The sequence below is a fragment of the Lutjanus erythropterus genome, chromosome 1 (assembly GCF_056507025.1).
Source record: "Lutjanus erythropterus isolate fLutEry1 chromosome 1, fLutEry1.hap2, whole genome shotgun sequence".
In the NCBI taxonomy this organism is placed as follows: Eukaryota; Metazoa; Chordata; class Actinopteri; order Lutjaniformes; family Lutjanidae; genus Lutjanus; species Lutjanus erythropterus.
Genome location: NC_139317.1, coordinates 55,001 through 67,500, shown reverse-complemented (window position 1 = coordinate 67,500; position 12,500 = coordinate 55,001). Strand labels below are relative to the sequence as shown.

General features: G+C 47.5%; 1 protein-coding gene across 1 annotated transcript in view; it reads left to right on the top strand.

Moving 5' to 3' along the window:
* The window catches only part of gpatch1 (G patch domain containing 1), a 39,162-nt gene that overhangs the window by 9,714 nt on the left and 16,948 nt on the right, over positions 1–12,500 (top strand). Inside the window, exon 9 of the mRNA XM_084717758.1 lies at positions 5,142–5,221. Coding sequence (XP_084573884.1) covers positions 5,142–5,221 — 80 coding nt within the window. The remainder of the gene's footprint in view (positions 1–5,141; positions 5,222–12,500) is intronic.

Here is a 12,500-nt window from a genome sequence, read left to right as displayed (position 1 = left end):
TACGAGACACTGCAGGGCTGTTTTGAGGTGAGCAGCATGGAGAGGACACTGATGGGCTCACAGACTGCATCACAGACTAAAGCCATCCTGAATGAGAAGAAGAGGACTTTCTGAGCTGGTAACAGGGAGGAGGTGAGAACAATACAAGGTGAAGATCAAGGAGGCTACGGAGAAATTCAGGAGGAGGCTGGAGCGGAAACTCCAGCAGAACAACATGAGAGGTCTGGAGTGGAATGAGGACCATCACTGTCTTCAGGACTAACAACAACAGAGGAGCAGAAGACATGATGGACAGGACCAATGATCTGAATCTGTTTTTTAACAGATTTGTCCTGCTCATCACCCCCCCCCCCCCGTCTTCAGCAACCACCACTCACTCCAACCCCCACAGCCCTCCTCACACCTCCTCCCCTGGTTGCACTCTCCACCCTGATGATCCTACCCCTCCCCCGCTGGCAACTCCGGATGTTTACATCACCGAAGTCGGACAGATGAATGTAGACTGTGACAGAATAAGCTGATATATATTCACTCGACTGGAGAAACATGTGACCACATTAAACACAGACACAGACATAAACCTGCAGGCGGAGCTGCTGCTGCTGCTAATACTGCTAACGTTAGCCACGCTGTGTGTCAGGCTGACAGCTAACGTTAGCCACGCTGTGTGTCAGGCTGGCAGCTAACGTTAGCCACACTGTGTGTCAGGCCGACGGCTAACGGCTAACGTTAGCCACGCTGTGTGTCAGGCTGACGGCTAACGTTAGCCACGCTGTGTGTCAGGCTGACGGCTAACGTTAGCCACGCTGTGTGTCAGGCTGACAGCTAACGTTAGCCACGCTGTGTGTCAGGCTAGCAGCTAACGTTAGCCACGCTGTGTGTCAGGCCGACGGCTAACGGCTAACGTTAGCCACGCTGTGTGTCAGGCTGACGGCTAACGTTAGCCACGCTGTGTGTCAGGCTGACGGCTAACGTTAGCCACGCTGTGTGTCAGGCTGACAGCTAACGTTAGCCACGCTGTCTGTCAGGCTGACAGCTAACGTTAGCCACGCTGTGTGTCAGGCTAGCAGCTAACGTTAGCCACGCTGTGTGTCAGGCTGACAGCTAACGTTAGCCACGCTGTGTGTCAGGCTAGCAGCTAACGTTAGCCACGCTGTCTGTCAGGCTGACAGCTAACGTTAGCCACGCTGTGTGTCAGGCTAGCAGCTAACGTTAGCCACGCTGTGTGTCAGGCTGACAGCTAACGTTAGCCACGCTGTGTGTCAGGCTGACAGCTAACGTTAGCCACGCTGTGTGTCAGGCTAGCAGCTAACGTTAGCCACGCTGTGTGTCAGGCTAGCAGCTAACGTCAGCCATGCTGTGTGTTAGGCTAGCAGCTAACGTTAGCTCTGGGTCCTTTACCTGCAGACACTGTGACCCTCTTCAGTCTGAAAAGGTGAAGTGTTTAGTGAGTTGTTGTCATGTTTTGTACATTAATGTGTAGGTTTGTGTTGTACAGAGCAAAGTAGTGCACATCTCAGCTGCATTTAAAGTACGAGTTGTTGATTGTAGACTGTGATTAACGGCTTCAAATGACTCTCAATACACAGTATTTTTTGGACAGTGTTTAACATTATAGATTAATAAATTCTGCTAAGTTTTAACAGTTTTCTTAGTGTTAGACTAGTCTAAATTAAATTTTGCATTTACTCGACAGGGAATTTAGTCACCAGGAACTAGTGATGGGAATTCTGGCTCTTTTTAGAGAGCCGGTTCTTTCGGCTCCCAAGTGGCTCCTCATTTTTTTTGTTGCTTAAATTCATTTATCACCAAAAACATACATTATATCAAATGTTTATTATTTATATGGCTTTATTTATGTACTCAACATACTCAACATGGAGCAGAGTGTTTAATTTTAACAACAAACACCACATATTGTATAAAATTCGAATTTTCTGTGTAATTGTAGTATTTAACACTGGATATATTTGTCTTCTGTTGTACAGTGAAGTTTTAATCTGTCAACAATTAGATATTTAGTGTCTGATGATAATAAAGGTTATATAAATGACTGATCAGAATAACAGTAACAAAGTGCTTTACAAGGCAGATAAAAGAACAGATGTTACATGTGACAGAAGTGGGTTCTCTTCTATTTTAACTTCAAGCAGCGATAAAGAACGCGCTTTATTTCTTCAGCTATAAATGTGGTCTGGAGACTACAGGTAACCTACAGGTGATCTAACAGGATGTTAGTGTCTCTTCTTCTATTCTCTCTTAAGTCTGTTGAAAACTGTCCGACTTGACTGCAGATTTTCGTCTCGGCCTCCTGATCTCGTCTGTTTTCCAGGCGAGGCGCACTTCATCTTGAATGAACCTATTTTCTCACCTTTCCAGCGTGTTGCCTCTGTCTGTAGCGCAGGTTCTCTCTCGTCTCCCTCCTGTGTTCTCACTGTGCTGTGTGTCTGTCTTTGGGTTATTCACCGGTATGGCGTTATATGAAAAATTCATATCATAACGAAAATAAAGACCGGTTTTTGGTACGAACCAGTGAACCGCACAGGTCTATCAGCAACAACTTCCTGTTCACCTGATACACCACAGACTTCAGCTGCTGAGACCTGATGACTCTGCCGTAGTCGGATCTGTAAGGGTGATGAAGATGAGTGCAGGGCTGCTGTGGACAATTTTGTCACATGGTGAGAGCAAAACCATCTGCAGCTCAATGTGGTAAAGACTAAAAAACTGGTTGTGGATCTGAAGAGGGTCAAGGCACCGGTGACCTCTGTTTCTGTCCGGGGTCAGTGTGGACATTGTGGAGGACTAAAAGTACATATTGACAATAAAGTGGACTGGACAAAGAACACTGACACTCTCTACAGGAAGTCGTCTCTATTTTCTGAGGCGACTGAGGTCCTTCGACATCTGCTGGACTACGCTCAGGATCTTCTGTGAGTCTGTGGTGGTCAGTGCTGTCCTCTGTGATGTTGCATGCTGGGACAGCAGACTGAGGCTGGCGGCTGCCAACAGACTCAACAAACTGATCCGCGAGGCCAGTGATGTTGTGGGGATGGAGCTGGACGCTCTGATGACAGTATCGGAGAGGAGGATGGTGTCCATGTCATCTTGGACAGTGTCTCACACCGAGTCCATGACATGCAGGTCAAACACAGGAGCACATTCAGTGGGAGACTGATTCCTCCACAGGAAGTCATTCCTACCTCACATATTTTTACACCCCTTAGTTTTATTTTTTTTATTGTTGTATATAGTTTAATGCACAATGCACATATTTGCTAATATTTAATTTTTATTTCTTAAATGCTTTATTTCTACAGCAGCGTTTCCCAACCCTGGTGCTCAGACTCACTGTCCTGCATGTTTTAGATGTTTCTCTGCTCAAACACACCTGATTCACATGATCAGGTTGTTATCAGGTTTCTGCAGAGGATTGATGACGAGCAAACACTGCTTAATTTCTTAATTTCTTAATTTCTATATTCTATATTTCTATATGCTTATATTTGTATAAATATAATTACCATATTTTCCGGACTATAAGTCACACTGTTTTTCATAGTTTGGCAGGTCCTGCGACTTGTATAAATTAAAATATATAATCTCACATGTTCTTAAATGTTATTTCACGCTGACCGACACGATCCAGGAGTAAACATTACCTACAGCAGCGAGAGGACGACCACCGGTATCTGCTACTCCTGTACCACTGAAAATTAATTTAAACATTAACTTAAAGACTGAACACAAATGACCCCCAAAACAAAATCATATTCTGCAGATTACAAGCTGCACGTAGTGAAACATGCAGCTGAAAACGGTAAACGAGCAGCAGAAAGAAAGTTTGGACTGAGTGAGAAACTTGTGAGGGACTGATGGAAAGCAGAGTTTACTCTTACTGCAGTGAAGAAAACACAGAAAGATAAAAGCAAGATGGCCACAGCTGGAGGAACGAGTTCACAGATGGGTGCTTGAACACCGTGCTGATGGGAGAGGCCTGTCACCGGTGCACTGCGTCTCCACGCCCTGGTAGTTACCAAGGCAACGAATATGAATGACTTTGCGGGAGGACCTTCTTGGCGTTACGGCTTCATGCAACTATCAGAGCACGGACAACGGTTAAAATGCATTTCCCAAAAAAATGCGACTTATATATGTTTTTTTCTTCTTCATGATACATTTTTCGACTGGTGCGACTTATAGTCCGAAAAATACGGTACTAATGTTCTCGTCTTTCTTGTATGGGGACAGTTGTAACACTAGCAATTTCCCTCCTGGGATCAATAAAGTATTTCTGGTTCTGGTTCTCCTCCCATCCTGTCGTGTCTCAGCTTGTTCACAGCCTTATATATGCTGTGGATGTTCACTCACACCTATTTTCCTTTTTAAATGAAGAAACACTTTTTAAGTCTTTGTAAAACACACTTCATCCAAACTTGACAGAAGAACACGTTTGTTAGTTTGTCCACTCCTCCAACAATCACCAACTCTGGTCTGGTCAACTTAAATCCTTAAGTCACCACGTGAAAATACTGTAGTCTGACTGTCAGGCTGTTTTCCTCTCACTCCTCACCAGCTCCTCCGGCTCAGTGGGCGTGGCCTGTCCCGCTGGATGAGAGCGCGGCGCTGAGCTGTCACTCTGCAGACCAGCAAAATAAAATGACAAATATCACCCAAAAATTGTATAACAAGAAATAGCCGGTGATGGATTCATCGTCGATGGACGATATATTCCTGGTCACATTTAGGGTCAGTTATTTATCCTGAAATCATTTTTCAACAGTTTCTGCCTCCTAGCTGTCTCCGTCTCCCAGACTGAGGCTCTGATGTGTTCAGTTCAGACCAGTTAGTCTGAAACACAACTGAAGTGACAAGAAGACGTCTTCAGAGCTGAAGTACTATCTGTACACAAGAAAACATAAAGAAGATAAAATCCATAAAATGCCTGATATTTCTTGAGATTTTTGAACTAAGAGGATCAATTAAGTTATTATAATTGATCCATGAAGGTCGGAACTACATTTATTACAATCAGACAAATGTTGAGATCTTTAATATAATAAATAATCCAAGGACTGTTTCTTTTATTAATTAAATAATGTTGGAAATTATTTATATGATTTTTTTTTACTTGTTTACAGTCAAAAGCAAAGATGCGTCGTATCTCGGTAAAATCCTGGAGGGATTTACTCTGTCCCAGAAACCTGCTGAAGAAAAGATGGTGAGCAGCTTCAGACCTCTTCAAACTGATTATCAGCTGACTGTCTGTCTGACTCTGTCTGTCTGTCTGACTGTCTGTCTGTCTGTCTGACTCTCTGTCTGTCTGTCTGTCTGACTGTCTGTCTGTCTGTCTGACTCTGTCTGTCTGTCTCTGTCTGTCTGTCTCTGTCTGTCTGTCTGTCTGTCTCTGTCTGTCTGTCTCTGTCTGTCTGTCTCTGTCTGTCTGTCTGTCTGTCTCTGTCTGTCTGTCTCTGTCTGTCTGTCTCTGTCTGTCTGTCTGACTGTCTGACTCTCTGTCTGTCTGTCTGACTGTCTGTCTGCTTTTCTGTCTGACTCTCTGTCTCTGTCTGTCTGACTCTGTCTGACTCTCTGTCTCTGTCTGTCTGTCTGACTCTCTGTCTCTGTCTGTCTGACTCTGTCTGTCTGACTGTCTGTCTGACTCTCTGTCTCTGTCTGTCTGTCTGACTCTCTGTCTGTCTGTCTGACTCTCTGTCTGTCTGACTCTCTGTCTGTCTGTCTGACTGTCTGTCTGACTCTCTGTCTGTCTGTCTCTCTGTCTGTCTGTCTCTCTGTCTCTGTCTGTCTGTCTGACTGTCTGTCTGACTCTCTGTCTGTCTGTCTGACTCTCTGTCTGTCTGACTCTCTGTCTGTCTGTCTGTCTGTCTCTGTCTGTCTGTCTGACTGTCTGTCTGACTCTCTGTCTCTGTCTGTCTGTCTCTGTCTGTCTGTCTGACTCTCTGTCTGTCTGTCTGTCTGTCTCTCTGTCTCTGTCTGTCTGACTCTGTCTGTCTGTCTGACTCTCTGTCTGTCTGTCTGTCTGTCTGTCTCTGTCTGTCTGTCTGACTCTGTCTGTCTGTCTGACTCTCTGTCTGACTCTCTGTCTCTGTCTGTCTGTCTGACTCTCTGTCTGTCTGTCTGTCTGTCTGTCTGACTCTGTCTGTCTGTCTGTCTGACTCTCTGTCTGTCTGTCTGACTCTGTCTGTCTGCTTTTCTGTCTGTCTGACTCTCTGTCTCTGTCTGACTCTCTGTCTGTCTGACTCTGTCTGTCTGACTCTCTGTCTGTCTGACTCTGTCTGTCTGTCTGACTCTCTGTCTGTCTGACTGTCTCTCTGTCTGTCTGTCTGACTCTGTCTCTGTCTGTCTGTCTGTCTGACTCTCTGTCTCTGTCTGTCTCGCTGTCTCTGTCTGTCTGTCTGACTCTCTGTCTGTCTGTCTGTCTGTCTGTCTCTCTGTCTCTGTCTGTCTCGCTGTCTCTGTCTGTCTGTCTGTCTGACTCTCTGTCTCTGTCTGTCTGTCTGACTCTCTGTCTGTCTGTCTGACTCTCTGTCTCTGTCTGTCTGTCTCTCTGTTTCTGTCTGTCTGACTGCCTGACTCTCTGTCTCTGTCTGTCTGTCTGACTCTCTGTCTGTCTGTCTGTCTGACTCTCTGTCTGTCTGTCTGACTCTCTGTCTCTGTCTGTCTGTCTGTCTGACTCTGTCTCTGTCTGTCTGTCTGTCTGACTCTCTGTCTCTGTCTGTCTGACTCTCTGTCTCTGTCTGTCTGTCTGTCTGTCTCTCTGTCTCTGTCTGTCTCGCTGTCTGTCTCTGTCTGTCTGACTCTCTGTCTCTGTCTGTCTGTCTGACTCTCTGTCTCTGTCTGTCTGTCTCTCTGTCTCTGTCTGTCTGACTGTCTGACTCTCTGTCTCTGTCTGTCTGTCTGACTCTCTGTCTGTCTGTCTGTCTGACTCTCTGTCTGTCTGTCTGTCTGACTCTCTGTCTCTGTCTGACTGTCTGACTCTCTGTCTCTGTCTGTCTCTCTGTCTCTGTCTGTCTGTCTGACTCTCTGTCTGTCTGTCTGTCTCTGTCTGACTGTCTGACTCTCTGTCTGTCTCTCTGTCTCTGTCTGACTGTCTGACTCTCTGTCTGTCTGTCTGACTGACTCTCTGTCTGTCTGTCTGACTCTCTGTCTCTGTCTGTCTGACTCTGTCTGTCTGACTGTCTGTCTGACTCTCTGTCTCTGTCTGTCTGTCTGACTCTCTGTCTGTCTGTCTGACTCTCTGTCTGTCTGACTCTCTGTCTGTCTGTCTGACTGTCTGTCTGACTCTCTGACTCTCTGTCTCTGTCTGTCTCTCTGTCTCTGTCTGTCTGACTCTCTGTCTCTGTCTGACTCTCTGTCTGTCTGTCTGACTCTCTGTCTGTCTGACTCTCTGTCTGTCTGTCTGTCTGTCTCTGTCTGTCTGTCTGACTGTCTGTCTGACTCTCTGTCTCTGTCTGTCTGTCTCTGTCTGTCTGTCTGACTCTCTGTCTGTCTGTCTGTCTGTCTCTCTGTCTCTGTCTGTCTGACTCTGTCTGTCTGTCTGACTCTCTGTCTGTCTGTCTGTCTGTCTGTCTCTGTCTGTCTGTCTGACTCTGTCTGTCTGTCTGACTCTCTGTCTGACTCTCTGTCTCTGTCTGTCTGTCTGACTCTCTGTCTGTCTGTCTGTCTGTCTGTCTGACTCTGTCTGTCTGTCTGTCTGACTCTCTGTCTGTCTGTCTGACTCTGTCTGTCTGCTTTTCTGTCTGTCTGACTCTCTGTCTCTGTCTGACTCTCTGTCTGTCTGACTCTGTCTGTCTGACTCTCTGTCTGTCTGACTCTGTCTGTCTGTCTGACTCTCTGTCTGTCTGACTGTCTCTCTGTCTGTCTGTCTGACTCTCTGTCTCTGTCTGTCTCGCTGTCTCTGTCTGTCTGTCTGACTCTCTGTCTGTCTGTCTGTCTGTCTGTCTCTCTGTCTCTGTCTGTCTCGCTGTCTCTGTCTGTCTGTCTGTCTGACTCTCTGTCTCTGTCTGTCTGTCTGACTCTCTGTCTGTCTGTCTGACTCTCTGTCTCTGTCTGTCTGTCTCTCTGTTTCTGTCTGTCTGACTGCCTGACTCTCTGTCTCTGTCTGTCTGTCTGACTCTCTGTCTGTCTGTCTGTCTGACTCTCTGTCTGTCTGTCTGACTCTCTGTCTCTGTCTGTCTGTCTGTCTGACTCTGTCTCTGTCTGTCTGTCTGTCTGACTCTCTGTCTCTGTCTGTCTGACTCTCTGTCTCTGTCTGTCTGTCTGTCTGTCTCTCTGTCTCTGTCTGTCTCGCTGTCTCTGTCTGTCTGTCTGACTCTCTGTCTCTGTCTGTCTGTCTGACTCTCTGTCTCTGTCTGTCTGTCTCTCTGTCTCTGTCTGTCTGACTGTCTGACTCTCTGTCTCTGTCTGTCTGTCTGACTCTCTGTCTGTCTGTCTGTCTGACTCTCTGTCTGTCTGTCTGTCTGACTCTCTGTCTCTGTCTGACTGTCTGACTCTCTGTCTCTGTCTGTCTCTCTGTCTCTGTCTGTCTGTCTGACTCTCTGTCTGTCTGTCTGTCTCTGTCTGACTGTCTGACTCTCTGTCTGTCTCTCTGTCTCTGTCTGACTGTCTGACTCTCTGTCTGTCTGTCTGACTGACTCTCTGTCTGTCTGTCTGACTCTCTGTCTCTGTCTGACTCTCTGTCTGTCTGTCTGTCTGACTCTCTGTCTGTCTGACTCTCTGTCTGTCTGTCTGACTCTGTCTGTCTGTCTCTCTGTCTCTGTCTGACTGTCTGACTCTCTGTCTCTGTCTGACTCTCTGTCTGTCTGACTCTCTGTCTCTGTCTGACTCTCTGTCTGTCTGTCTGTCTGACTCTCTGTCTGTCTGACTCTCTGTCTGTCTGTCTGACTCTGTCTGTCTGTCTGACTCTCTGTCTCTGTCTGTCTGTCTGACTCTCTGTCTGTCTGTCTGACTCTCTGTCTCTGTCTGTCTGTCTCTCTGTCTGACTCTCTGTCTGTCTGACTCTCTGTCTCTGTCTGTCTGTGTGTCTCTCTGTCTCTGTCTCTGTCTGTCTCTCTGTCTCTGTCTGTCTGACTCTCTGTCTCTGTCTGTCTGTCTGACTCTCTGTCTCTGTCTGTCTGTCTCTCTGTCTGACTCTCTGTCTGTCTGACTCTCTGTCTCTGTCTGTCTGTCTGACTCTCTGTCTCTGTCTGACTGTCTGACTCTCTGTCTCTGTCTGTCTCTCTGTCTCTGTCTGTCTGACTCTCTGTCTGTCTGTCTGACTCTCTGTCTGTCTGTCTGTCTGACTCTCTGTCTCTATCTGTCTGTCTCTCTGTCTGACTCTCTGTCTGTCTGACTCTCTGTCTCTGTCTGTCTGTCTGACTCTCTGTCTCTGTCTGTCTGTCTGTCTCTCTGTCTCTGTCTGTCTGTCTGTCTCTCTGTCTCTGTCTGACTGTCTGACTCTCTGTCTCTGTCTGTCTCTCTGTCTCTGTCTGTCTGACTCTCTGTCTGTCTGTCTGACTCTCTGTCTGTCTGTCTGTCTGACTCTCTGTCTCTGTCTGACTGTCTGACTCTCTGTCTCTGTCTGACTCTCTGTCTGTCTGTCTGACTCTCTGTCTCTGTCTGTCTGTCTCTCTGTCTCTGTCTGACTGTCTGACTCACTGTCTGTCTGTCTGTCTGTCTGTCTCTGTCTGTCTGTCTGACTCTGTCTGTCTGTCTGACTCTCTGTCTGACTCTCTGTCTCTGTCTGTCTGTCTGACTCTCTGTCTGTCTGTCTGTCTGTCTGTCTGACTCTGTCTGTCTGTCTGTCTGACTCTCTGTCTGTCTGTCTGACTCTGTCTGTCTGCTTTTCTGTCTGTCTGACTCTCTGTCTCTGTCTGACTCTCTGTCTGTCTGACTCTGTCTGTCTGACTCTCTGTCTGTCTGACTCTGTCTGTCTGTCTGACTCTCTGTCTGTCTGACTGTCTCTCTGTCTGTCTGTCTGACTCTGTCTCTGTCTGTCTGTCTGTCTGACTCTCTGTCTCTGTCTGTCTCGCTGTCTCTGTCTGTCTGTCTGACTCTCTGTCTGTCTGTCTGTCTGTCTGTCTCTCTGTCTCTGTCTGTCTCGCTGTCTCTGTCTGTCTGTCTGTCTGACTCTCTGTCTCTGTCTGTCTGTCTGACTCTCTGTCTGTCTGTCTGACTCTCTGTCTCTGTCTGTCTGTCTCTCTGTTTCTGTCTGTCTGACTGCCTGACTCTCTGTCTCTGTCTGTCTGTCTGACTCTCTGTCTGTCTGTCTGTCTGACTCTCTGTCTGTCTGTCTGACTCTCTGTCTCTGTCTGTCTGTCTGTCTGACTCTGTCTCTGTCTGTCTGTCTGTCTGACTCTCTGTCTCTGTCTGTCTGACTCTCTGTCTCTGTCTGTCTGTCTGTCTGTCTCTCTGTCTCTGTCTGTCTCGCTGTCTGTCTCTGTCTGTCTGACTCTCTGTCTCTGTCTGTCTGTCTGACTCTCTGTCTCTGTCTGTCTGTCTCTCTGTCTCTGTCTGTCTGACTGTCTGACTCTCTGTCTCTGTCTGTCTGTCTGACTCTCTGTCTGTCTGTCTGTCTGACTCTCTGTCTGTCTGTCTGTCTGACTCTCTGTCTCTGTCTGACTGTCTGACTCTCTGTCTCTGTCTGTCTCTCTGTCTCTGTCTGTCTGTCTGACTCTCTGTCTGTCTGTCTGTCTCTGTCTGACTGTCTGACTCTCTGTCTGTCTCTCTGTCTCTGTCTGACTGTCTGACTCTCTGTCTGTCTGTCTGACTGACTCTCTGTCTGTCTGTCTGACTCTCTGTCTCTGTCTGTCTGACTCTGTCTGTCTGACTGTCTGTCTGACTCTCTGTCTCTGTCTGTCTGTCTGACTCTCTGTCTGTCTGTCTGACTCTCTGTCTGTCTGACTCTCTGTCTGTCTGTCTGACTGTCTGTCTGACTCTCTGACTCTCTGTCTCTGTCTGTCTCTCTGTCTCTGTCTGTCTGACTCTCTGTCTCTGTCTGACTCTCTGTCTGTCTGTCTGACTCTCTGTCTGTCTGACTCTCTGTCTGTCTGTCTGTCTGTCTCTGTCTGTCTGTCTGACTGTCTGTCTGACTCTCTGTCTCTGTCTGTCTGTCTCTGTCTGTCTGTCTGACTCTCTGTCTGTCTGTCTGTCTGTCTCTCTGTCTCTGTCTGTCTGACTCTGTCTGTCTGTCTGACTCTCTGTCTGTCTGTCTGTCTGTCTGTCTCTGTCTGTCTGTCTGACTCTGTCTGTCTGTCTGACTCTCTGTCTGACTCTCTGTCTCTGTCTGTCTGTCTGACTCTCTGTCTGTCTGTCTGTCTGTCTGTCTGACTCTGTCTGTCTGTCTGTCTGACTCTCTGTCTGTCTGTCTGACTCTGTCTGTCTGCTTTTCTGTCTGTCTGACTCTCTGTCTCTGTCTGACTCTCTGTCTGTCTGACTCTGTCTGTCTGACTCTCTGTCTGTCTGACTCTGTCTGTCTGTCTGACTCTCTGTCTGTCTGACTGTCTCTCTGTCTGTCTGTCTGACTCTCTGTCTCTGTCTGTCTCGCTGTCTCTGTCTGTCTGTCTGACTCTCTGTCTGTCTGTCTGTCTGTCTGTCTCTCTGTCTCTGTCTGTCTCGCTGTCTCTGTCTGTCTGTCTGTCTGACTCTCTGTCTCTGTCTGTCTGTCTGACTCTCTGTCTGTCTGTCTGACTCTCTGTCTCTGTCTGTCTGTCTCTCTGTTTCTGTCTGTCTGACTGCCTGACTCTCTGTCTCTGTCTGTCTGTCTGACTCTCTGTCTGTCTGTCTGTCTGACTCTCTGTCTGTCTGTCTGACTCTCTGTCTCTGTCTGTCTGTCTGTCTGACTCTGTCTCTGTCTGTCTGTCTGTCTGACTCTCTGTCTCTGTCTGTCTGACTCTCTGTCTCTGTCTGTCTGTCTGTCTGTCTGTCTCTCTGTCTCTGTCTGTCTCGCTGTCTCTGTCTGTCTGTCTGACTCTCTGTCTCTGTCTGTCTGTCTGACTCTCTGTCTCTGTCTGTCTGTCTCTCTGTCTCTGTCTGTCTGACTGTCTGACTCTCTGTCTCTGTCTGTCTGTCTGACTCTCTGTCTGTCTGTCTGTCTGACTCTCTGTCTGTCTGTCTGTCTGACTCTCTGTCTCTGTCTGACTGTCTGACTCTCTGTCTCTGTCTGTCTCTCTGTCTCTGTCTGTCTGTCTGACTCTCTGTCTGTCTGTCTGTCTCTGTCTGACTGTCTGACTCTCTGTCTGTCTCTCTGTCTCTGTCTGACTGTCTGACTCTCTGTCTGTCTGTCTGACTGACTCTCTGTCTGTCTGTCTGACTCTCTGTCTCTGTCTGACTCTCTGTCTGTCTGTCTGTCTGACTCTCTGTCTGTCTGACTCTCTGTCTGTCTGTCTGACTCTGTCTGTCTGTCTCTCTGTCTCTGTCTGACTGTCTGACTCTCTGTCTCTGTCTGACTCTCTGTCTGTCTGACTCTCTGTCTCTGTCTGACTCTCTGTCTGTCTGTCTGTCTG